The sequence below is a fragment of the Trichomycterus rosablanca genome, chromosome 6 (assembly GCF_030014385.1).
Source record: "Trichomycterus rosablanca isolate fTriRos1 chromosome 6, fTriRos1.hap1, whole genome shotgun sequence".
Taxonomy (NCBI): Eukaryota; Metazoa; Chordata; class Actinopteri; order Siluriformes; family Trichomycteridae; genus Trichomycterus; species Trichomycterus rosablanca.
This window is the reverse complement of record NC_085993.1, coordinates 12,657,848-12,684,140: the sequence shown is the minus strand read 5'-3', so window position 1 is coordinate 12,684,140 and position 26,293 is coordinate 12,657,848. Positions and strand designations below refer to the sequence as shown.

The following is a 26,293-nucleotide window of genomic DNA, read 5'->3' as shown; positions in this document are numbered from 1 at the left end:
TTGCTGGTTTAAACCCCACCACTGCTTGGTTGCCACTGTTGAGCCCTTGAGCAAATCTCTTATCCCTCAGTTGCTTAGACTGTATACTGTAAGTCGCTTTGAATAAAAGCGTCTGCTAAATGTCATAAATGTAAATCTGCTCCTGCATTTGTGCTGAGAATCTCTGTTATTTCTGAAATCTGCCCCTGGCTGGTGTAAAATATTTGACTTAAGGCTTTACATGCATCAAAGAAAGCACATGTCAGCCTGAAGCCTGGTCACCAGAGTGACATGAAACATAAAAATTCAGTACAAAGAGGGGAAAAAAAACAATAATGTACTTTTATTGTATTATGTAACTATTTAATGATGAATATAAGGGAAAATGTAAGATAATAGCAACAACATGGCTTATCTATTGAGCTCTTAATAGAACTTGATAGATTGACTTGATGTGTCTTTATCCATGTTATCTTAGCCCTGCATCACGTGCCGAGCCTGATAAATGAAACAGATCCGGCAATACTCCAGGGTAGAATAACAGGCAGTAAAGAGTGAACAAGTTTAATTATCTTTCCATGCTCATATAATCATGCCAGACAGCTGTATATTCATTAGCGACTGAGTTGCTTGGCCTGTTTTTTTTTTACAAGATCTTAATTGGCAGGGAGCAGTTTCAATTAAGACCCTACCGAATTCAACCGGAAGATGGGCTGCCAGATGTCATGGTGGCACGTCTCAATTGCACGGCACACTGCTCAGTCTAAAGCTTGGTAACAACCATGTCAGTGCTATCTAGTGTTATTACCGGTAATTTCATTTAGTGTCACTTTTGTTCAATACATCCAAGTGGCTTCAGAAACAGGTTAATGAACAGTTTAGCCAAAACATTGCAAAGAAAAAATTTTAATGGTTAATTCAGCATGTTTTTATTACATTTACCATATACTCCACTTACCATATAGAAGCACTTTGTAGTTCTACAATTACTGACTGTAGTCCATCTGTTTCTCTGCATATCTTTTTACCCTGCTTTCACCCTGTTCTTCAATGGTCAGGACCCCCACAGGACCATCACAGAGCAGGTGTTATTGGGTGGTGGATGATTCTCAGCACTTCAGTGACACTGACATGGTGGTGTGCTGGTATGAGTGGATCAGACACAGCAGCACTGCTGGAGTTTTTAAATACCGTGTCCACTCACTGTCCACTCTATTAGACACTTCTACCAGTTGGTCCACCCTGTAGATGTAAAGTCAGAGACGATCGCTCATCTATTGCTGCTGTTTGAGTTGGTCATCTTGTGCTTCCCACGGGGTGCTGTTGGCTGGATATATTTTTGGTTGGTGGACTATTCTCAGTCCAGGAGTGACAGTGGGGTGTTTAAAAACTCCAGCAGTGCTGCTGTGTCTGATCCACTCATACCAGCACAACACACACTAACACACCACCACCATGTCAGTGTCATTGCAGTGCTGAGAATGATCCACCACTTAAATAATACCTGCTCTGTGGTGGTCCTGTGGGAGTCCTGACCATTAAAGTGTAGTAACAAGGAGGTTTTAATGTTATGGCTGATCGGTGTATACCTGAACATACCTACTTCTTCTTCATGGCACCTATATATATACAGTGTATCACAAAAGTGAGTACACCCCTCACATTTCTGCAGATATTTAAGTATATCTTTTCATGGGACAACACTGACAAAATGACACTTTGACACAATGAAAAGTAGTCTGTGTGCAGCTTATATAACAGTGTAAATTTATTCTTCCCTCAAAATAACTCAATATACAGCCATTAATGTCTAAACCATCGGCAACAAAAGTGAGTACACCCCTAAGAGACTACACCCCTAAATGTCCAAATTGAGCACTGCTTGTCATTTTCCCTCCAAAATGTCATGTGATTTGTTAGTGTTACTAGGTCTCAGGTGTGCATAGGGAGTAGGTGTGTTCAATTTAGTAGTACAGCTCTCACACTCTCTCATACTGGTCACTGAAAGTTCCAACATGGCACCTCATGGCAAAGAACTCTCTGAGGATCTTAAAAGACGAATTGTTGCGCTACATGAAGATGGCCAAGGCTACAAGAAGATTGCCAACACCCTGAAACTGAGCTGCAGCACAGTGGCCAAGATCATCCAGCATTTTAAAAGAGCAGGGTCCACTCAGAACAGACCTCGTGTTGGTCGTCCAAAGAAGCTGAGTGCACGTGCTCAGCGTCACATCCAGCTGCTGTCTTTGAAAGATAGGCGCAGGAGTGCTGTCAGCATTGCTGCAGAGATTGAAAAGGTGGGGGGTCAGCCTGTCAGTGCTCAGACCATACGCCGCACACTACATCAAATTGGTCTGCATGGCTGTCACCCCAGAAGGAAGCCTCTTCTGAAGTCTCTACACAAGAAAGCCCGCAAACAGTTTGCTGAAGACATGTCAACAAAGGACATGGATTACTGGAACCATGTCCTATGGTCTGATGAGACCAAGATTAATTTGTTTGGTTCAGATGGTCTCAAGCATGTGTGGCGGCAATCAGGTGAGGAGTACAAAGATAAGTGTGTCATGCCTACAGTCAAGCATGGTGGTGGGAATGCCATGGTCTGGGGCTGCATGAGTGCAGCAGGTGTTGGGGAGTTACATTTCATTGAGGGACACATGAACTCCAATATGTACTGTGAAATACTGAGCAGAGCATGATCCCCTCCCTCCGGAAACTGGGTCGCAGGGCAGTGTTCCAGCATGATAATGACCCCAAACACACCTCTAAGACGACCACTGCTTTATTGAAGAGGCTGAGGGTAAAGGTGATGGACTGGCCAAGCATGTTTCCAGACCTAAACCCAATAGAACATCTTTGGGGCATCCTCAAGCGGAAGGTGGAGGAACGCAAAATCTCGAATATCCGCCGGCTCCGTGATGTCGTCATGGAGGAGTGGAAAAGCATTCCAGTGGCAACCTGTGAAGCTCTGGTAAACTCCATGCCCAGGAGAGTTAAGGCAGTTCTGGGAAATAATGGTGGCCACACAAAATATTGACACTTCAGGAACTTTCACTAAGGGGTGTACTCACTTTTGTTGCCGGTGGTTTAGACATTAATGGCTGTATATTGAGTTATTTTGAGGGAAGAATAAATTTACACTGTTATATAAGCTGCACACAGACTACTTTTCATTGTGTCAAAGTGTAATTTTGTCAGTGTTGTCCCATGAAAAGATATACTTAAATATCTGCAAAAATGTGAGGGGTGTACTCACTTTTGTGATACACTGTATATATACAGTGTATCACAAAAGTGAGTACACCCCTCACATTTCTGCAGATATTTAAGTATATCTTTTCATGGGACAACACTGACAAAATGACACTTTGACACAATGAAAAGTAGCCTGTGTGCAGCTTATATAACAGTGTAAATTTATTCTTCCCTCAAAATAACTCCATATACAGCCATTAATGTCTAAACCACCGGCAACAAAAGTGAGTACACCCTTTAGTGAAAGTTCCTAAAGTGTCAATATTTTGTGTGGCCACCATTATTTCCCAGAACTGCCTTAACTCTCCTGGGCATGGAGTTTACCAGAGCTTCACAGGTTGCCACTGGAATGCTTTTCCACTCCTCCATGACGACATCGCGGAGCTGGCGGATATTCGAGACTTTGCGCTCCTCCACCTTCCGCTTCAGGATGCCCCAAAGATGTTCTATTGGGTTTAGGTCTGGAGACATGCTTGGCCAGTCCATCACCTTTACCGTCAGCCTCTTCAATAAAGCAGTGGTCGTCTTAGAGGTGTGTTTGGGGTCATTATCATGCTGGAACACTGCCCTGCGACCCAGTTTCCGGAGGGAGGGGATCATGCTCTGCTTCAGTATTTCACAGTACATATTGGAGTTCATGTGTCCCTCAATGAAATGTAACTCCCCAGCACCTGCTGCACTCATGCAGCCCCAGACCATGGCATTCCCACCACCATGCTTGACTGTAGGCATGACACACTTATCTTTGTACTCCTCACATGATTGCCGCCACACATGCTTGAGACCATCTGAACCAAACAAATTAATCTTGGTCTCATCAGACCATAGGACATGGTTCCAGTAATCCATGTCCTTTGTTGACATGTCTTCAGCAAACTGTTTGCGGGCTTTCTTGTGTAGAGACTTCAGAAGAGGCTTCCTTCTGGGGTGACAGCCATGCAGACCAATTTGATGTAGTGTGCGGCGTATGGTCTGAGCACTGACAGGCTGACCCCCCACCTTTTCAATCTCTGCAGCAATGCTGACAGCACTCCTGCGCCTATCTTTCAAAGACAGCAGTTGGATGTGACGCTGAGCACGTGCACTCAGCTTCTTTGGACGACCAACGCGAGGTCTGTTCTGAGTGGACCCTGCTCTTTTAAAACGCTGGATGATCTTGGCCACTGTGCTGCAGCTCAGTTTCAGGGTGTTGGCAATCTTCTTGTAGCCTTGGCCATCTTCATGTAGCGCAACAATTCGTCTTTTAAGATCCTCAGAGAGTTCTTTGCCATGAGGTGCCATGTTGGAACTTTCAGTGACCAGTATGAGAGAGTGTGAGAGCTGTACTACACACCTGCTCCCTATGCACACCTGAGACCTAGTAACACTAACAAATCACATGACATTTTGGAGGGAAAATGACAAGCAGTGCTCAATTTGGACATTGAGGGGTGTAGTCTCTTAGGGGTGTACTCACTTTTGTTGCCGGTGGTTTAGACATTAATGGCTGTATATTGAGTTATTTTGAGGGAAGAATAAATTTACACTGTTATATAAGCTGCACACAGACTACTTTTCATTGTGTCAAAGTGTAATTTTGTCAGTGTTGTCCCATGAAAAGATATACTTAAATATCTGCAGAAATGTGAGGGGTGTACTCACTTTTGTGATACACTGTATATATATATACAGTGTATCACAAAAGTGAGTACACCCCTCACATTTCTGCAAATATTTCATTATATCTTTTCATGGGACAACACTATAGACATGAAACTTGGATATAACTTAGAGTAGTCAGTGTACAGCTTGTATAGCAGTGTAGATTTACTGTCTTCTGAAAATAACTCAACACACAGCCATTAATGTCTAAATAGCTGGCAACATAAGTGAGTACACCCCACAGTGAACATGTCCAAACTGTGCCCAAATGTGTCGTTGTCCCTCCCTGGTGTCATGTGTCAAGGTCCCAGGTGTAAATGGGGAGCAGGGCTGTTAAATTTGGTGTTTTGGGTACAATTCTCTCATACTGGCCACTGGATATTCAACATGGCACCTCATGGCAAAGAACTCTCTGAGGATGTGAGAAATAGAATTGTTGCTCTCCACAAAGATGGCCTGGGCTATAAGAAGATTGCTAACACCCTGAAACTGAGCTACAGCATGGTGGCCAAGGTCATACAGCAGTTTTCCAGGACAGGTTCAACTCGGAACAGGCTTCGCCAGGGTCGACCAAAGAAGTTGAGTCCACGTGTTCGGCGTCATATCCAGAGGTTGGCTTTAAAAAATAGACACATGAGTGCTGCCAGCATTGCTGCAGAGGTTGAAAACGTGGGAGGTCAACCTGTCAGTGCTCAGACCATACGCCGCACACTGCATCAACTCGGTCTGCATGGTCGTCATCCCAGAAGAAAGCCCGCAAACAGTTTGCTGAAGACAAGCAGTCCAAGAACATGGATTACTGGAATGCCCTGTGGTCTGACGAGACCAAGACAAACTTGTTTGGCTCAGATGGTGTCCAGCATATGTGGCGGCGCCCTGGTGAGAAGTACCAAGACAACTGTATCTTGCCTACAGTCAAGCATGGTGGTGGTAGCATCATGGTCTTGGGCTGCATGAGTTTTGCTGGCACTGGGGAGCTGCAGTTCATTGAGGGAAACATGAATTCCAACATGTACTGTGACATTCTGTGACATTCTGAAACTGGGCCTCATGGCAGTTTTCCAACAGGATAACGACCCCAAACACAACCTCCAAGATGACAACTGCCTTGCTGAGGAAGCTGAAGGTAAAGGTGATGGACTAAACCCAATTGAGCACCTGTGGCGCATCCTTAAGTGGAAGGTGGAGAAGGTCAAGGTGTCTAACATCCACCAGCTCCGTGATGTCATCATGGAGGAGTGGAAGAGGATTCCAGTAGCAACCTGTGCAGCTCTGGTGAATTCCATGCCCAGGAGGGTTAAGGCAGTGCTGGATAATAATGGTGGTCACACAAAATATTGACACTTTGGGCACAATTTGGACATGTTCACTGTGGGGTGTACTCACTTATGTTGCCAGCCATTTAGACATTAATGGCTGTGTGTTGAGTTATTTTCAGAAGACAGTAAATCTACACTGCTATACAAGTTGTACACTGACTACTCTAAGTTTTATCCAAGTTTCATGTCTATAGTGTTGTCCCATGAAAAGATATAATGAAATATTTGCAGAAATGTGAGGGGTGTACTCACTTTTGTTATACACTGTATATAGTAATTAGTAAAGATGGAGAGCAGAGGGAGTTGCCTACTTGGACAGCCAGCTACGGCATCAATGTTCAAACATCAGGTACTTCTTGTATTCCTTCCAGCTGTTCTAACCCTTATCTAAACCAAACTACTGAAGAGCCCAAACATTTCTGTAGCAGTTAGAATTGCAGAGTCTTTTACTTAAGGGTCTGTAATTAGCAGCACCTCATTTCGGCATGTACCAGAAAACCAAAGTTAAATTAACAACCCACACAAGCCCATGCATCTTTAAAAGCCTGAATTAAAGCAGCAGTAATTGTTTGCCATAAGCATTACGGTTGGAGATTAAAGCTGCCATCGTTTGACGATGTTAAAACTGGCAGAGGTGATGCTCTTATAAAGAAATCTAATGATATTGAGTTCACAGCAGGAGACAGACAAAGCTACTTCAACTCTGTGTAGAGAAAAGTATGTGAGCATTTGCAGAACTGAGCAACCATCCATACACTTCCACATCACCATGTACCCCATCGTGTCACTTGATGACACACTCCTCATCCTCAGGTCAGAGCATGCCCACACACAGTCGGCTAGCTCACATTGCCTCAACAGTAATCAGTTTTAATTAACACAACTGATTTCTAGGCCTTAAAGGTGTCAGTGGTGTGGGCTGTGTACCACAATTCTGCTGTTGTGCACCTCTATCTGTTCATGTCTCCAAAAGCTTCAGTGAAATCTGCCCCACTTTAGAGTATTTGGGTTAGATATGAAAGGCATACTTGTTTTATTTGCATATTCCCCTTTATCTCATAATTTAGTCATTTTCAATTCCCTGTTTCAATAATCTTGGAGAGTTACTCTTTGCCCTATGTGTTCCTCCACTGCTCATGCTGGTACCCTGATCAGGCAGCAGATTTTCAAACACAAGATTCTGTTATGTTTTCACACACTGGTGCCAAGAACATCCAGTAAGTAGAAGTTCTGCAGGCAAACTGTGGATAAGGCACGTCAATGGTCAGACTTGATCATTGCCATGGTAGCCTAAATCAGTGGTCCACAACCACCAGGCCGCGGACTGGTACCAGTCCGTGGATCATTTATTACCAGACCACACAGAAAGAATAAATAATTAGAGATCGCTACATCAGCAATGAAAACACTACTTTTTGTTTACAGGTGTTATTGTTTCTAATCACCTTTAGGTAGGAGCAGTGTCTCGTTGCAGCGAAAAAAGCTCATTTGTTGAGTAGTACAGTTAATCTATTTTAAATCCCTCGCCCCTGCCAGTCCATGAAATTATATCTTATATGAAACTGGTCCGTGGTGCAAAAAAGGTTGGGGACCACTGGCTTAAATAACCACTTTTTAACCACCATGATGAGCTAAAAAGCCTGTAAGAATGCATAACAAATCAGAGACAGTTCGGCTTCAACAGCAAAACGTTTAACTTCTGTATACCAACAGGAATCTGTGTCGACATGGGGCACATGACTACTGAAATCGGACAACTGAAGACTGAAAAGACATACCCTGATCTAATGAATCGCAATTTTTGCTGTACCATACAAACAATATGATCAGAATCTGATGTAACTGGCACTAGAGTGGCATAGCGATAAAACACGCTAGCAACCAGAGCTAGAGCTTCCAGAACTTGTGAACTTGCTGAACTTGTGAGTTTGAATCTCAGCTCTGCTACCGGCATGGAGGGCGCCTACATGAACAACGATTGGCTCATTTGTCAGGGTTGGATGTTGAAGGAGATTCCTCATAACTGATGGAATACAACCTTTGCTGGCTGATTGTGGTGCCTGCACAGGGACGAGGGATAATGGAGATCAGTGCGTGACTCTCTGATCCACGTATGAAAAGATGCAGTCAGCTACTGCAGACATGTCGGAGGGGGCGTGTGTTAGTCACGACTCTCCTCGGTCAGGGGTGGAAGTCGGCATCAAAAAATTGGGAGGATTTAATGTAACCACCATAAATAAATGGACTCAACTTGGCTTTTTGCGACTGTTTTTTGTTGATGCTGGTGTGGGAAATGTCTTTTTTTTTTTTTGCTGTCACACAATGGAACCTTTACTGTGTGTTTCTCAGATAACAAGATGTTTTAGTATCACTATCTGTGTATAGAAACCCATTACGTTTCAGCTAGAGAATTAAAATTGAATACATTGCAGTGCTATAATACACAATGCCATCAATAGCATGTACTTGAGTTCTAAATCCCAAACTACAAAATCCTTTCATTTATCAAGGATAATTGTTCTTGTGGGGCTGGTTTATGAGACCCCCCACTCACCCACTTTTACATCCCATCCATAGCTTAAAGGTATTAGTTTGAGATCTAGACCAAAAGCCTGTTAAGTTAAATATGACTATGGGAATCCTATACTGAAATATAGCTCCAGATCGAGACACTGCTGAATTCTTTTAATCTGATTGGACTGAAGGTGGTGATTTATTTTTATAACAGTATAAAATCATATCTGATGAGAGTGGCTCGATGGCAAGGTAAATCAATGTTGTATATTCATGCCATGGAGCCAGTGGTAGCTCAATGGTTAAGATACCGGACTATTGATCGAAATGTGGCTGGTTCATGTGTGTATTCTGTATAGGGTAAAGTCTATATGAGCATGTGTTTCATGTGGGTATATTTATGCCATTGGTCACCAAAGACTACGTAAAAAATACAGATTAAGTCAAACATTTACATTTTCAGCATTTAGCAGACGCCGTTATCCAAAGCAATTTACAGCACTGTTACTGTATACAGTATGAGCAGTATGAGGGTTAAGGGCCTTGCCCAAGGGCCCAACAACAGCAACCTGGCAGTGATGGGGCTTGAACCAGTGACCTTCTGCTTACAAGTCCAGTACCTCAACCACTTGGCTTCAACTGCCTGTACAGACACCTGAACAGACACCTGTATGCAATTCACTACGCACATTATTAGGTACACATATCTGGTATGTATGATGATTATTTTACACAGTTGAGTCACATTATTATGACCACCAGCTAATATCCAGAGTAACCGACGTGTCCAGCACGGACAGCAGCTAGACGGGCCGGGAGTGACTCAGTAAGGTCCTGGTAGGTTGTCACAGGTATTTGGAGCCATTGACTGCAGTGCATCTCACAGCTGCTGGAGGGTGTGTGGGGGAGAATCCATAGAGCGAACACGATGATCGAGGTGGTCCACAGATGCTCAATTGGGTTCAAGTCTGGGGAATTAGGGGGGCAGAGTAGCACTTGGAAGTCTTGGTCATGCTGGAAGATCCCATCCAGCCCAGGGAAGATATTTACAATTGCGGCATTAAGCAAAGCGACTTTAAATTATCACTGAATTGCAAGCAATTGAGGGTTAAGGGCCTTTCTCAGGGGTCTAACTGTGACAACTTGGCTATGGTGCAACTTGAACCGGTATATGTGCTGATACATGTGCAGACAGCCTATCACACACCTTATATACCCGCCAAGCTCAGTAAACATGACTATAATCTACACCAACAGATAAACGTTGTTGGTATACAGTTACAGACTTTTGCCCAACTGTTGCTCTATAGACCTCCATACGCCATTTATCTACCAAAATGGACCGCGTAGAACCCTCACTGCCAGTAATATGTAGGTGGTGTACCATTTATACATATTTACTGAAAGGTTAATTTCTAATAACCTTTTTACTTATCTTTACCAGGGATGCCAATGATTGTGGTGGGGACTGTACGCTGAGAACACTGCCCCCCTAGGGCAACAGATGAACTTAAAAAGCTTCATCCTGCTGTTTTGTACATTCCAATCAATATTCTACATTGATGCTCACATTTCTTGATAAAAGATAGGCCCTGCTCTTTGATCACACCACTCTCACAGAACACTCAAGACACCAACTGTGCTCTGGCTCCTCTTAACTGGATAGCTCAAGCCTACAGGGGGACTTTAAGGGGTGCTGAAAACTTCCTAAATCAGGATGATTTTAGATTTATTAATCATATTAACAGTAACAAACCATACTGCAGAAGCATTTGGAATATGAGACTCATGGAGTTTCTTGAGGATGCATAGACCATGATGCGTTGTTTTGATAACAACTGTATAGAGAAACCTCAATTTAACGGACCTCCATTTAACAGGTTTGGGATTTAACGGACAAAATCTGGAAAACGTAATGTCCAGTCTGATTGTTTAAAAAGTCATGTGAGAAGCATATCAAGACCAGTAGTTCAGTAACTGTCAACTAGCCAGCACGCGTCTGTCTGTTTACATCAGTGATAGGCTTTGTTTTGCTGGGAGGCTCTTTTTGTTCTCCGTTTTTTTCGGTGTCATGCTTAATTTTTGCAATTTCTAGGGCTTTGTTATGGCCTCGAAAGACAAGGGAAGTGGTAAGCGAAAGAGGTGCATCTAGGTATTGCTGAAAAGTTAGAACTTATTAAGAAAGTGGAGAGCTGTGTTTCTGTGTGTCACGTATGTGAGGAATATAGTGTGAAGAAACTCCCTAGTAGTACAGTACACCAGATTTAATATTTATGTACAGGTTTTACATTACATATTTACATATCTATTTACATCGTTCATTTAATTTTTATTATATGTGCATGTTTAGCAATTTAGTGGACTTTTTTAGTGTTTTTGTACATTCTCACACGCCCTGGAAAAAACCTTGCTGTTTCGGAATAGCATTTTTTTTTAATTGTCTATTTTTCCCACTTTTCTCCCCCAATTATCTCCCCTAATCTAGTCGTGTCCAATTACCCTGATTGCGTCCATTATACTGATTCGACCCTTCACCGCTGACTGAGGACGCCTCTCAACTGACATACGCCCCACCGGCACGTACAGTCAGTACAGACTGCATTTTTCACCTGCACGAGTCGAGTTCATACACCGACGGGCACTGTGTACAGAGGGCCACATCCCCATCAGCATTATTGCTCAGCCCTCTGCAGGCGCCATCAGTCAGCCAGCAGGGGCCTCAGTTGCGACAGTTATGGGGACCTATGATCCAACTTTTTTTACCCCTAACCCTATGAACAACAGCCAATCGTTGTTCATGCAGCCACCCAGCCTAGTCGGAAGGCAGAGCTGAGATTCGATACGATGTATTCGAATCCCCAACTCTGGTGTGCTAGCGTACTTTACCGCTGCGCCACCTGAGCGACCCTTGGAATTGCATTTTATGCATTTTATGTAGCAACTTTATTCTGTTAAATTGAAGTTTCTGTGTATTTCTGTTCTTTGTTTTGGATTACAAGGTTACTCTGTAAAAGGAGACTATTTTACATTACTAATCTGCCACTGATTAGCTCAGCATCTGTTAAGTAGACAGACATCAGGGAATGGATATATTTAATAGACAATAGAAAAGATAAGGAAACATGGCTGCAATGATTCAATCAATTTGATAAATGAAATTACACGTATCGAGGATTCATCTATCAACTGAAAGCGCATATGGCATCTACAATCCAAAACTTATTTTCCAAAAATTGCACATCCCTGGCAGAAACAGGACATGATGTTTACGTGTGAATGGAAGAGGGGAGGAGGGAACTGAAAGCAGAGATATCCAGGCCTTTAATCCTCCAGTAACCACAGGGCTTTTGTGAAGGCTGCAAAAGCATTGATGTTGCTCTCCGCTATCTGGCACCTCTGAATGTGAGCGCAGATTAGAGGCACAGACGAGATCCTGGCTCCTTCATAACCGATCTATAAATGCTAGAAAAAAATATATCCACAATCCTTCATCAGTGTCCAAAAACACTGGCTCAATTGGTAGATTCCATTAACAGATGTTGAAGTTGTAAACAAAACATCTGTCACTTCAGAAGCACTGCTTTTTGAAAGGATATGTTTTCTAGGCACACATCTGTTAAACCACTGAAATTTTAACCTGATTTTGAGCTATTTTACTTTCAAGCGTATAAACAAACATATGTTTCTGTCATGAGTTCAATTAACTAAGGAGGCAACATACTGTCAAAGGAACCATTTATCAGAAACATCTACATTGTTAAAAAACATTAAAACTTTAACTAAATTACATTTACTGTTCAAAATAAATCTGGAAAGTAAATAATGTATATGATATACACTGATCAGCCATAACATTAAAACCACCTCCTTGTTTTTACACTCATTGTCCATTTTATCAGCTCCACTTACCATATAGAAGCAATTTGTAGTTCTACAATTACTAACTGTAGTCCATCTGTTACTCTGCATGCTTTGTTAGCCCCCTTTCATGCTGTTCTTCAATAGTCAGGACCCCCACAGAGCAGGTATCATTTAGGTGGTGAATCATTCTTAGCACTGCAGTGAAACTGACATGGTGGTGGTGTGTTAGTGTGTGTTGTGCTGGTATGAGTGGATAAGTCACAGCAGCGCTGAGTTTTTAAATACCTCACTGTCACTGCTGGACTGAGAATAGTCCACCAACCAAAAATATCCAGCCAACAGCGCCCCGTGGGCAGCGTCCTGTGACCATTGATTAAGGTCTAGAAGATGACCAACTCAAACAGCAGCAATTGATGAGCGATCGTCTCTGACTTTACATCTACAAAGTGGACCAACTAGGTAGGAGTGTCTAATAGAGTGGACAGTGAGTGGACACGGTATTTAAAAACTCCAGCAGCACTGCTGTGTCTGATCCACTCATACAACAAACACTAACACACCACCACCATGTCAGTGTCACTGCAGTGCTGAGAATGATCCACCACCCAAATAATACCTGCTCTGAGAGTCCTGACCATTGAAGAACAGCTTGAAAGAGGGCTAACAAAGCATGCAGAAAAACAGATGGACTACAGTCAGTGATTGTAGAACTACAAAGTGCTTCTATATGGTAAGTGGAGCTGATAAAATGGACAGTGAGTGTAGTAACAAGGAGGTGGTTTTAATGTTATAGCTTACTTCTGGTAAATAAGCAAAGCTACTATCTGGTATTGTCAAGTCCTACTCTTCAAATAACATATATGCTTGCAGTTGCTGCTGAGCATTTGGGTTGTAACTCCTGGTGGACTGAGTAGCTTGCATCCAAACGCTTTGATTCTTCTTGAGTTTGTCCCTTTGTGCCCAGTGTTTCCTTGTGTCGTTGTCCGTGTTTTGGGGAATGCAGTGTTTCAGCTCTTGTTATGCGTTTGCCTAACTTTCTGTGTTCTTAAGTCCTACTTCTGGCTGTAGCTTTGGTTTAGTTCTGTATTAATCTCTTGATTTATTATTATTATTTTAATTGTCATTATAGTTATTTTTCTTTTGTGTGTGACTGTAAGCCAGAGTGTTGTTCTGTTGCAAGATGCTCACCATTTCATGACAATCTATTAGAATTTCGTTGGAAACCTAAAGCTTGAGCTCTATTCCTACATGCTATACCTTCTATTGTTTATTTACATCTATTATTCTTATGTTTCTACTGCACTGCAAGTGTGGTAAAATATTCATACAGCATCTCTGTGTCCAGTTGGCTCTGCTTGTCTGAATGTTGTCAGTTTTATTGTTCTGTTTCTCAAATTGGTTTTAGTGAGGGACAATAAAAACAAACTGCATCCTGAAATGTCTTCAGGCAATGTAGAATTCAAATGTATAGAATTACTGGCATATACTGAGTTGATTGTAAAATAAAATGTCATTTAGAATACCAATAAATACAAAAGAATATAATTAAGCTGTGTGTATCATGTTTTCACCAAAATAATACAAAATATATTACCTTAAAATATAAATTCTAAGAATTTCTAATTATTTTTGACTCATTGTTTGCATTTTTCTTTTGGAGTGTAAAAAAAAGATAGTATCTACTAACTTACACTATATGGCTAAAAGTATTTGGACACCCTCATAGTAATTTGTGCCCCATAACAAGAGCCACCCTCATGGGAATTTGTGCCCCGTAACAAGACATGTAGATGTGCAAGGTCTTTTTCAGTCCATTTTTAGGAATACTTATTCATAAAGATACACTACACCACACCTACACCACAGAGCAGGTATTATTTAGGTGGTGAATTGTTCTCAGCACTGCAGTGACACTGACATGGTGGTGGTGTATTAGTGTGTGTTGTGCTGGTATGAGTGGATCAGACACAGCAGTGCTGCTGGAGTTTTTAAATACCATGTCCACTCACTGTCCACTCTATTAGACACTGCTACCTAATTGGTCCACCTTGTAGATGTAAAGTCAGAGAAAATCGCTCATCTATTGCTGCTGTTTGAGTTGGTCATCATAACAAGAGCCACCCTCATGGGAATTTGTGGCCCCTAACAAGACCACCCTCGTGGGAATTTGGAATTTTTTTGCTATAACAAGAGCCACCCTTATGGGAATTTGTGGCCCATAAAAAGAGCCACCCTCGTGGGAATTTGAAATATTTTTGCTATAACAAGAGCCACCCTTGTGGGAATTTGTGCCCCATAACAAGAGCCACCCTCGTGGAAATTTTGAATTTTTTTGCTATAACAAGAGCCACCCTCGTGGGTATTTAAAATTTTTCGCTATAACAAGAGCCACCCTTGTGGGAATTTGTGCCCCATAACAAGAGCCACCCTCGTGGAAATTTGTTCCCCTACATAGTAGCTCAGCGGTCATTATAGGACCATTGAAGAACAGGGTGAAAGGGGGCTAACAAAGCATGCAGAGAAACAGATGAACTACAGTCAGTAATTGTAAAGGTACAAAGTGCTTCTATATGGTAAGTGGAGCTGATAACATGGACAGTGAGTGTAGAAACAAGGAGGTGGTTTTAATGTTATGGCTGATCGGTGTATGTTGTATATATGTTGACTCTGGTATGGGCAAGTATGTTTGATTGATGTAAATACCAGCCCTCTGCTTTTCGTCTGAATTTGGTCAATGCCATGTAATAGCGTTTAACTACCAAAATGTAGCTCAATTATAAATGTGCATCAGATATGAATTTCATAAAATGAAATATAGTGAACCGTGAAGCTTTGGTCAGATGCACAATCTCTGAAGTAGTCAGCTAGAAAATCAGCTTGACTGCAAAGCCAGAGTCTCACGTCTGTTCTGCCCTGTTTACAGCTGCAGTGCAGTAAAGGCTTCTTCAAATGCCATGCTGATGCCACCCTCCAGCAAATTCGCCACTAGAAAGCCCTGCATATGTCTAATAAGTGCTCTGCGCACACTGATCGGCCATGACCAGAGGTGGAATGCAGTAAGACAGCTGTATTGGATGTCCGGAGGGTCATGTGCTGACCGGAGATGGACTCAGTGCTGGAAGGCTCCCTGCTGACAACACAGTCCTGGAATAGTCTGAATCAATTATGGGTCATCATGTCTCCTCCAGGGAATAAACAAAGAGAACGCAGGTAGTGCAGAGATGATGCTTAGTCTAGAAGTTTAGTCATGAAACTTCCTAATGGAACTTTAAGATACAAGTTTTTGGTGGACACAAGTGCTGACATGTAGATGTGCAAGGTCTTTTTCAGTCCGTTTCTAGGAATACTTATTCATAAAGATACACTATACACTGATCAGCCATAACATTACAACCACCTCCTTGTTTCTACACTCACCGTCCATTTTATCAGCTCCACTTACCATATAGAAGCACTTTTAGTTCAACAATTACTGACTGTAGTCCATCTGTTTCTCTACATACATTTTTAGCCTGCTTTCACTCTGTTCTTTAATGGTCAGGACCCCCACAGGACCACCACAGAGCAGTTATTATTTAGATGGTGGATCGTTCTCAGCACTGCAGTGACACTGACATGGTGGTGGTGTGTTAGTGTGTGTTGTGCTTGTATGAGTGGATCAGACACAGCAGCACTGCTGGAGTTTTAAATACCGTGTTCACTCACTGTCCACTCTATTAGACACTCCTACCTAGTTGGTCCACCTTGTAGATGTAAAGTCAGAGACGATCGCTCATCAATTGCTGCTGCATGAGTTGGTCATTTTCTAGACCTTCGTCAGTGGTCACAGGACGCTGCCCACTGAGAATGACCCACCACCCAAATAATACCTACTCTGTAGTGGTCCTGTGGGGGTCCTGACCATTAAAGAGCAGCATGAAAGGGGGCTAACAAAGCATGCAGAGAAACAGATGGACTACAGTCAGTAATTGTAGAACTATAAAGTGCTTCTATATGGTAAGTGGAGCTGATGGAATGGACAGTGAGTGTAGAAACAAGGAGGTGGTTTTAATGTTATGGCTGATGTTATGGTGAAAAGTTTGTGGGCACTTGGCCATGAGCATGTTCTACACCATATTTCAAACCCGTGGGCATTAATATTCATTTGGCTGCTTCTTTGCAGCTCTCACAGCCTTCACTTTTCTGTTAAGACTATCCACAAAATGTAAAACATTGTACCTACTCCCATAAAAGTGAATTTTTAAGTTTGGACAGTGATGTTGCCCTAGAACGCCTGGCATATAATCAAGATACAAGTCATCCTTTAATCATGGCGGGTGTCACAATTGCATCCTATGCTGTCTTATCACGTTGTCAGCACTAGTTATAAGTTCATATCATGTTCCTGGTCTGTCACACGTACATACAGTCAGTGACTGCATCTTTCCTCCTGCCAATAGTGGGGTTTGTGCAAGTATCAAGAGGATTGCAGTAGGAGAGTTGGCATTGACTAAGTTGGGAGAGATTAACTCACTCACTCACTTTCTAAGCCGCTTATTCTAATCAGGGTTGTAAGTGGGTGCTGGAGACTATCCCAGCTCTCAATGGTTGCAAGGCACACAGGAACAGTCCATCGGGCATCCAATGGGCGCCAGTCCATCGCAGGGCAGACACACACGCACACCTAAGGGCAATTTTAGTATCTCCAATTAACCTGTTGGAGGGAATCCACACAGACCCAGGGAGAACAAGCAAACTCCACACAGAAAAGACCCAGACTGCTACACCTGGGAAGTGAACCCACGACCTTTTCGCTGTGAAGTGAGTCACTGTGCCTGAAATAATACACAGTCGAGTCACATCATTATGACCATTAGCTAATATCCAGAGTAACCGTCGTGTGCAGCACAAACAGCAGCTAGATGGGCTGGGAGTGACTCAGTAAGGTCCTGGTTGGTTGTTACAGATATCTGGAGCCATGCTGACTGCAGTGCATTCCACAGCTGCTGGAGGGTTCGTGGGGGAGGATCCATAGAGTGAACACGACGATCGAGGTGGTCCCACAGATGCTCAATTGAGTTGAAGTCTGGGGAAATAAGGGGGCCAGGAAAATACTTGGAAGTCTTGGTCATGCTCTTTCAACCAATGTTGGACATTTCTAGCCGTGTGACATGTCACAATGTCTTGCTGGAGGATCCTATCCGTTTCTGGGAAGACATGACAGCAACGAGGGATTTACACTGTACTGCCAAAAGTATTTGCTTGTCTGCCTTCACACGCATATGAACTTGAGTGACATTCCATTCTTAATCCATAGGGTTTAATATGATGTCGGCCCACCCTTTGCAGCTATAACAGCTTCAACTCTTCTGGGAAGGCTTTCCACAAGGTTTAGGAGTGTGTTTATGGGAATTTTTGACCGTTTTTCCAAAAGCGCATTTGTAAGATAAGATATTGATGTCGTACGAGAAGGCCTGGCTCGCAGTCTCCACTCTAATTCATCCCAAATGTGTTCTATCGAGTTGAGGCCAGTCAAGTTCTTCCACACCAAACTCGCTCATCCACGTCTTTATGGACCTTGCTTTGTGCACTGGTGCATAGTCATGTTGGAAGGGGCCATCCCCAAACTGTTCCCACAAAGTTGGGAGCATGAAATTGTCCAAAATCTCTTGGTATGCTGAAGCATTAAGAGTTCATTTCACTGGAACTAAGGGTCCGAGCCCAACTCCTGAAAAACAACCCCACACCATAATCCCCCCTCCACCAAACTTTACACTTGGCACAAAGCAGTCAGACAAGTAGCGTTCTCCTGGCAACCGCCAAACCCAGACTTGTCCATCGGATTGCCAGATGGAGAAGCGTGATTTGTCACTCCAGAGAACACGTCTTCACTGCTCAAGAGTCCAGTGGCAGCGTGCTTTACACCACTGCATCCGACGCTTTGCATTGCACTTGGTGATGTAAGGCTTGGCTCCTGAGAGCGACCCATTCTTTCACTAATGTTTGTAGAAGTAGTCTGCATGCCTAGGTGCTTGGTTTTATACACCTGTGGCCATGGAAGTGATTGAAACACCTGAATTCAGTGATTTGGATGGGTGAGTGAATACTTTTGGCAATATAGTGTATGTGCAGACAGCCTATCTCACACCTTATATACCCACCAAGCCAGCTCACAAAACTTAGGAAAGTCGATAATAGCAAGTGTTTATAATAATGTTACTCGACTGTGTAAATACAATGTGAATGCAGGTCACACTTTTAGACTGTGCAAACATACATTGTCACCTACGTACATCTTCCCTAAGTTTCTTAGCCAATCAGCAGTCCAGGGTAAGGATTTTTGAATGGATTTAGCACCAACATACTGTATCTGTTTTCTATTTTCTTTCCTTCCTCTCCATCACTTTCACCCCTACCTCCTCACTCACACACCTTTTTTATTGTTCTCTCTCACCCTCTTGCTGATTCTCTCACACCGTCACACCCTTCCTTCCGTCTGCTTTTATAGTGCTTTGCAAAGAAGTGTTTGCTTACTTGTACATTTCTTTATGCCCGATCCCTTTTTCAGAGCGTGGCGGTTGAGCTTGCAGTTGAAATTGTTCTCCCAGAACTCAGCAAACCAGATGTTTCTTCTGTTATTTTCCAATGTTCGGCTGATGAAATAACGATCGAACCCTGAGAGAAAATCGATAAAATTAATGTTACTTTAATGTGCTGTCAAAACCAAATCAAAGGGTAGAGTCAGTGACATGTAGAGAGCACATAGGGCATTGCAATACCTAAACATTTTCTTAAGCATCATTACTGATGAAGGTTTTTGCTAATATAAATAGGCAGGCAAATATATTATTTGGATGTTTACAGTTGCAAGAAAAACTATGTGAACCCTATTTCTAAATGTAACACTCATAAATGTGCTCTGATATTAATCCAAGTCATAATAGTAGACAAATATGTACCTTCTACATTTTTATTTTTTATTAAATATGTATATCAATATCAATTATTAACAGTTCATGCTAAAGAAGACACATTATGTTAACCATTATACTTTATAACTGGCAAAACCTCATCTAGTCTTAGTAACACTTTCTATAACTGTTCATAAATCAATGATAGCTCTGCAGTTTAGGTACTGAACTAGTTACCAAAAGGTTGCTGGTTCAAGCCACATCACTGCCACATTACTACTGTTGGGCCCTTAAACAAGGCATCTGCTAAGTGCCAAAACAGCTTGTGGTGTTTGTGCTGCACAGCAACATGGGACCTGTTGACCTTGGGTTGGCTGGTAATTTACCCCTTGGTTTAAGTGAGTGAGCAGATAAGTTAGTTTTTATGCCTTTTGTTGGACTGGTGCCCTGTCAAGGGTTTATTACTGCCTTGTGCCCAGTGTTTTTGAATGCTGTTGGATGCACAGGTGACCCTGTCTACAGACAAGCAAGTTGTCAAGCCATTGCCAGTTGTGAAGCAGGGGTTTCATACTTGCACGGCAGTGTCTAAGCCCATACTATTGTAAAGCTTGCTTGACTGAGGATAGGCAAATGTGCTTAAGTTGTCACTAACTAACTGTTCATGAAACAATAATAGTGCTGCAGTTTATGTACTGAACTAGTTACCAGAATGTTGCTGGTTCAAGCTACACCACTGCCACATTACCATTGTTGGGCCCTTAAATAAGGCACACAGTGGCACAACAGTGGCACAGCTTGTAGTGCTGGTGCTGCACAGCAACATGGGACCTGTTAACCTTGGTTTGAGCCTTGTCTGAGCTCACTGCCTAAATAGGTTCCCACCAGGTATTGTGACTGCCTCCTACTTCTAAAAATGCTGAATGAGGATTGGCTGGTATATTACCCCCAGGTTTAAGTGAGTGAGCAAATAAGTGGGTTTTTTATGGCCTTTGTTGGACTAGTGCCCTGTTATTGGGTGTTGTTAGACCCACAGGTGACTATGGGACTATGTCTAAGGAGGGGATAAACAAAGCCCTTCAATAAATTGCCACCCTGGCCACGGTGTTCCTGCCTTGCACCCAGTGATCCTAGTGGAAACGGACCTGCCCAACCCTGACCGCGTTAAAGCAGGTAGTAAAAATAAATGAATACATTTGGACTGTAAGAAATACATTTTATCTGACCAACATGTTCCAGAAATGTATTTTTATGTGGTTTCTTTACCTTTAATGGACTGGCGCTTGGGCAGTATGGTGACTGCACCTTCAGCCATCTCCTCTTGATGAAGCACGGGAGAAATCTTAGAACCCCAGCTGTCTGATCCTACCCACAAGAAGTGACCGGTCAGATTGGCTTTTTTTGCTGCCTGTAAGAGCCTCCTATAAAGAAAACAGACGAAACAGACACTGTAAGCATTACTTAACCAGTTCAGTGAAATAAAGATAGCTCAACTGTTTTTTACTGTCTTTATTAAAATACTGTCTATGTTGGGAAGCAATTTGCCAAGTCCTTATTCAGAATAATTGTAAATCATTAAGTTATTGAGCTTTCCATATTGATCATGGTTTTCAGTGACCAGAATGATCATGCTCTATCTGGCAAAATGCTTCCGGTTGGTAAATTTATTCAAGGCATGTGGATGTAGATTCATCTCTCTGTGCTTTTATAAAACAAAGATCATCTGCAAAACAAAAGACCTCTACAATGACTTCCTCCCACTCCTGTGAGCTCTATTTCATAGCACATTTGTTATTGCACTCCTGTGAGCTCTTTTATCTGGGTACATTTTTTTCTTCTATTATTCCTCTTTTTATTTACATTTTATATCATTTTTGTATTCTCTGTATTTTTTATATATTGTATTTTTCATCTTTTTGATTCTATATTGATTCCCATGCACCAATTTACCAACTCAAATTCCTTGTACGTGAAAATGTCCTTGGCCAATAAAAAAGATTCTAATAATATGAAATTTTAGACATAGTGAGCAAATTTTACCATTGCAAGACATTAATCATCATGCATGTATTTAGGCTAACTCTAAATGGTCAAAGGTATATGGACACCTGAGTGTGACCTGCAAAAACCACCCCTATCTAAAAGCATGAGCATTAATACCTATAACTATCGCAGTTCCTACATCAATAGGAAATATATGTGTAAAAATTGGGCCCAAAGAGCACTTGCAAAGTCGGGCATTCCAATTAATCCTAAAAGTGTTTAATAGGGCAGAGGTTAGGGCTCTCTGCAGGTTATTGTAGTTCCTTCACACATAATTCTTCAGACTCTGTCTTTATGCACATGCCTTCGAGCAATCATGCTGGAATAGGACATGGCCTTCCCCAAACTGCTGCGAAAGTTGGAAATATAAAAAACAACATTGCTTTTAAATCTAAAGAACCAATATACATATACTGATCAGCCATAACATTAAAACCACATCCTTGTTTCTACACTTACTGTCCATTTTATCAGCTCCACTTACCATAAAGGAGCACTTTGTAGTTCTACAATTACTGACTGTAGTCCATCTATTTCTCTGCATGCTTTGTTAGCCCCCTTTCATGCTGTTCTTCAATGGTCAGGACTCTCCCAGGACCACTACAGAGTATTATTTGGGTGGTGGGTCATTCTAAGCACTGCAGTGACAATGACATGATGGTGTGTTAGCGTGTGTTGTGCTGGTATAAATGGATAAGACACAGAAGTGCTGATAGAGTTGGACTGCGAATAGTCCACCAACCAAAAATATCCAGCCAACAGCACCCCATGGGCAGTGTCCTGTCACCACTGATGAAGGTCTAGAAGATGACCAATTCAAACAGCAGCAATAGATGAGCGATCATCTCTGACTTTACATCTACAAGGTGAACAAACTATGTAGGAGTGTCTAATAGAGTGGACCGTGAGTGGGCACGGTATTTAAAACTCCAGCAGCTGCCCTGTAGGTGAATGGGTGTGTGTATGTGTGTCTGCTCTGCGATGGACTGGCGCCCGATCAGAATCAGAATCAGAATACTTTATTGATCCCAGAGGGAAATTGCAGAAATCCAGGGGCTTACTCCAGGGGCTTACATCCAGGGGCTTACTCCTTGGGCCCATTGAAAAGCTGGGATAGGCTCCAGAACACCCCCCCCCCCCCCCCATCCCGGTTAAGAAAGTGAGTGAGTGAGTTTAACTGTAGCCATAGCAGTTTCATAAAGACTATTTAAAAACTATTAGGAAATTATACAATTTAATAATCTAAACATCATTGTGTCGTTAGTACTTACCTTATATCATCCTCATTTGCAAAAATAATAACCACTCTGGCATTTGGATTTTCTCCTAGTCGGTGAATGATCTTGTCAAATTCTCCCGGTTTGGGCTCTCGGGGGATTTTAACTGACTGGGAGATGCAAACACCCCCTGTAAAGAAAAGATGAAAGAAAATATTAGGAATTTCCATGAGTTCATAAATACAAAACAGTGCAATAAATTATAAAGTGTTAAAGTTAAAATACTGAAACAAGATGGCAAAAAATCTCTTCCTAAAAATGGAGATGCATGTGAGGGTTATTACACATTACATTAGTTTTAGTGAGGTTTAGGCAATTAGCTGAGGCAGGTGTTGCACCTCAATTTTTCCACCCTCCTCTCAAAAAGCAGGTGTAAATAAGTTGTAGCCATGTTGATGAGAGGTAATAGCTTGGGCAATTTACATGCAGTAAATACACCCAGTAATTATCTTCAAAACAGTAAGGGATCTTCAAAAAGTCTCCGCACTCCGAGTAGTAATTGGTCGTGTCTCAAAGACTGAGAGAGCTTATAGTCCGGATTTAGCACCATCTGATTTCCACCGTTTTCGACACAAGGAGAAGGAGATTTTCATGTGATGATGATGATGTGAAAGCAGTGGTGCATCAGTGGCTACGCGCTCAACCAAAAACATGTTTTTCTGATGGCATTAAAAAGTTGGTACGATGCTGGAAAAATGCATCAGAGGGTGACGATGTAGAAAAGTGATGTCATTTGTTTTTGAAATTCTTAATAAATAGAGTTAAAATGGGGAAAAGTAAATAAATAAATAAATAAATAGTAAATAAATGCATACATTTCTGTACAATATATGAATGAATTCCCTGATTTACTTCTGGCGTGTAGGTGTAAATAGTAGTAAGTAAATAATAACTCCTTTATTAAGATCTTTTAAGAAAGGATTCAATCTTTAAAACAAGTTAAATTATATGTTGTCGCCGCTCAAGTGGCGCAGCGGTAAAAACACACGTTGGAACCCGAGCTGGGATCTCGAATGCATCGTATCGAATCTTAGTTCTGCCTGCCGGCTAAGTCTGAACAGCCACATGAACAACAATTGGCCTGTTGTTCAGATATTGGCGGGACTAAGCCGGATGGGGTCTCTCTCCCATGACTGGTGCAATTATGACCTCTGCTGGCTGATTGATGGCACCTGCACAGAGATGAGAAAGGAGTGCTCTCAGGGTGTGTCTCTCCGTACACAATGCTGAGCTGTACAGCACTCGTCAAAGTGCAGGTGATAAGATGCATACAGCATGCTGCCCACGTGTCGGAGGGGGCGTGGGTAAGCTTCGTTCTCCTCAATCAGAGCAGGGATCGGCATTGGTGGAGAGGAAGCATGACGCAATCGGGCAATTGGACATGCTAAAAGGGAGAAAAGGGGGAGAAAATGCATAAACAAAAATAAAAAATAAAATAAAAATAAATGATACAGTATATTGTCTGTTTTTGGTGTTTAATATGTACTACAGTACAACCCTGATCAGGATAAAGTGGTGATTAAAAAAAATCTTGTTTTGAACACATCCTGGGTTTTAACCTAGACTCTGATGACTGTTTGTGTTAAATTAGGCATAATTATGTCGGCATGTTCATGTTGGTTGTCAGTTTTATCCCATCCTTCAAAAATATACAGCAGGTGAATCACTGCTGAATATTTTCTATTGGTATGAATGACTGTAAATTAATGAATAAATGTGCCCTGTGACGGACTGGCACCCTGATCATGATGTATTTCCAGTTTGCACCTGGCGATAGGCATTGGACAGCTGAGGTTCTCATTAGCTGTGACTGAAAATGTACTTTTATGACATTTAGCAAAGGCTTTCACCCAAAGTGACACACTATTGTGAAAAAATAGAATTTAAGCAATAGTGGGTTTAGGCTTTGCTCTGGGGCCCAACACTGCCAACATGGAAGTGGTGGAGCTGAAGATGGTAGCCTTCTGATTACTAGTCCAGTATCTTAACCAGTGAGCTGCCACTGCCCATGACTGAATGTCTAAAAAAGAAAGAATTGTTGGATGATTTTTGCCCATCAGCATGACGGAAGAGCATGTAGTGTTGGTGCTTCATTGCTTTAGAATACCAGGTTTAATTATAGGCTCTTTTAACCATCATATAAGTGTGACGTTTATGCGATTTTTTTTGCAAGCAATAGTGGGTTTAGGTGGGTTTAGGCGAACATGGAAGTAGTGGGGCTGGAGATGGTAACCATCTGATTACTAGTCCAGTACTTTAACCCCTGAGCTGCCACTGCCCATGACTGAATGTCTAAAAAAGAAAGAATTGCATCTGAGGAGAGCACGTTGCTGTACTTGCCTTTTCCAACACAGCCCTCCTCCTCTCTGCATTCTGCACAGGCGTCTCTTCCGTCAATCAGGGTCCTTAAACAGCGTATGAAGAACCACCCACCCCCACATAGTCCCCCCACCCTCAGACACGGTGGCCAATTAGTATCTGCTGCAGGCACTGCTAATTGTGCCCACCAGATGGCGCCCAGTTGATCGGTGGCAACGCCGAGTTTTGAACCAAGGAGTTCATAATCTCGACGTGTTGTATGATTTTTGCCCATCAGCATAACGGAGGAGCGTGTAGTGTTGGTGCTTCACTGCTCTAGAATACCGGGTTTTTATTTTATTTTATTATTTGCAGAAGCTTTAGTTTTTCAGTATGCAGATAATCATGTACAGTGTAAATGAGCAGAAAAATTCCAACGTTGATTGCAACCAAACAAAGAAAGAAGCATGTTTTCCCCATAGGCTCATGTGTACAGTTTTTCAATTCACCTTTTTTCCCACAGTTAATCGAATTTTGCTCTCAGTTACCTACATAGAGCATAAAGGTATTACATGCAGCACCTATATTGTATATGAGGCTGTTGTATTAACGGCCTACAGGAATACGTTGGTCTCTCCAGATATATCATGCTCTATTGAGAGTTTAATTGCTTTGCCTGGAAACCTCAATTTACTAATGCCCTGCTCCAGTGGGCTCCTTAATTGTCATTCTTTTTTAGATGTGTTACACCAGCAGGTAAACACTGTGTGCACTGATCTCTATTGTTGGTGGACAGAAATAAATATCTCATGATTTAGACAAGGAGCTCTGGACTGCCTTTATGATTTACTGTTGTATTCTGTCCTACTGCTGCCCTTAATTTATCCCGCCTGCCTTCAACATTAATTTATTTATCTGCAGTAATTGTGCCATCTTTATCAGGGCTGCAATGAATCTAGAGCCCTGGAGTTTACAGAGAATCCATTTACTGGCATTTTTAAGTGTACCAGGAGGAAAGTCACTCAGATCTCAGGATTTAACCTGAAGCCGTGAGAACCCAACTTTACCTATTCTCCCACCACTGTAATAATTATAATGATAATATTAATAATTAATTAATGCATTATTTTAACCTGGAAAAGGTAAGTCTGGGTGCTATTCCAGAAACAAGATGGCAAAACCTCTCGTTCTAAAAATAACATTGCATGTGTGGATTAAT

The 26,293-nt window shown here is 42.1% G+C and overlaps 1 protein-coding gene across 1 annotated transcript in view; it reads right to left on the bottom strand.

Moving 5' to 3' along the window:
• The window catches only part of grm4 (glutamate receptor, metabotropic 4), a 238,550-nt gene that overhangs the window by 61,110 nt on the left and 151,147 nt on the right, over nt 1-26,293 (bottom strand). The window contains exons 3-5 of the mRNA XM_062997427.1: nt 22,771-22,906; nt 20,723-20,877; nt 19,083-19,223 (exon numbers count right to left, since the gene is read on the bottom strand). Coding sequence (XP_062853497.1) covers nt 19,083-19,223; nt 20,723-20,877; nt 22,771-22,906 — 432 coding nt within the window. The remainder of the gene's footprint in view (nt 1-19,082; nt 19,224-20,722; nt 20,878-22,770; nt 22,907-26,293) is intronic.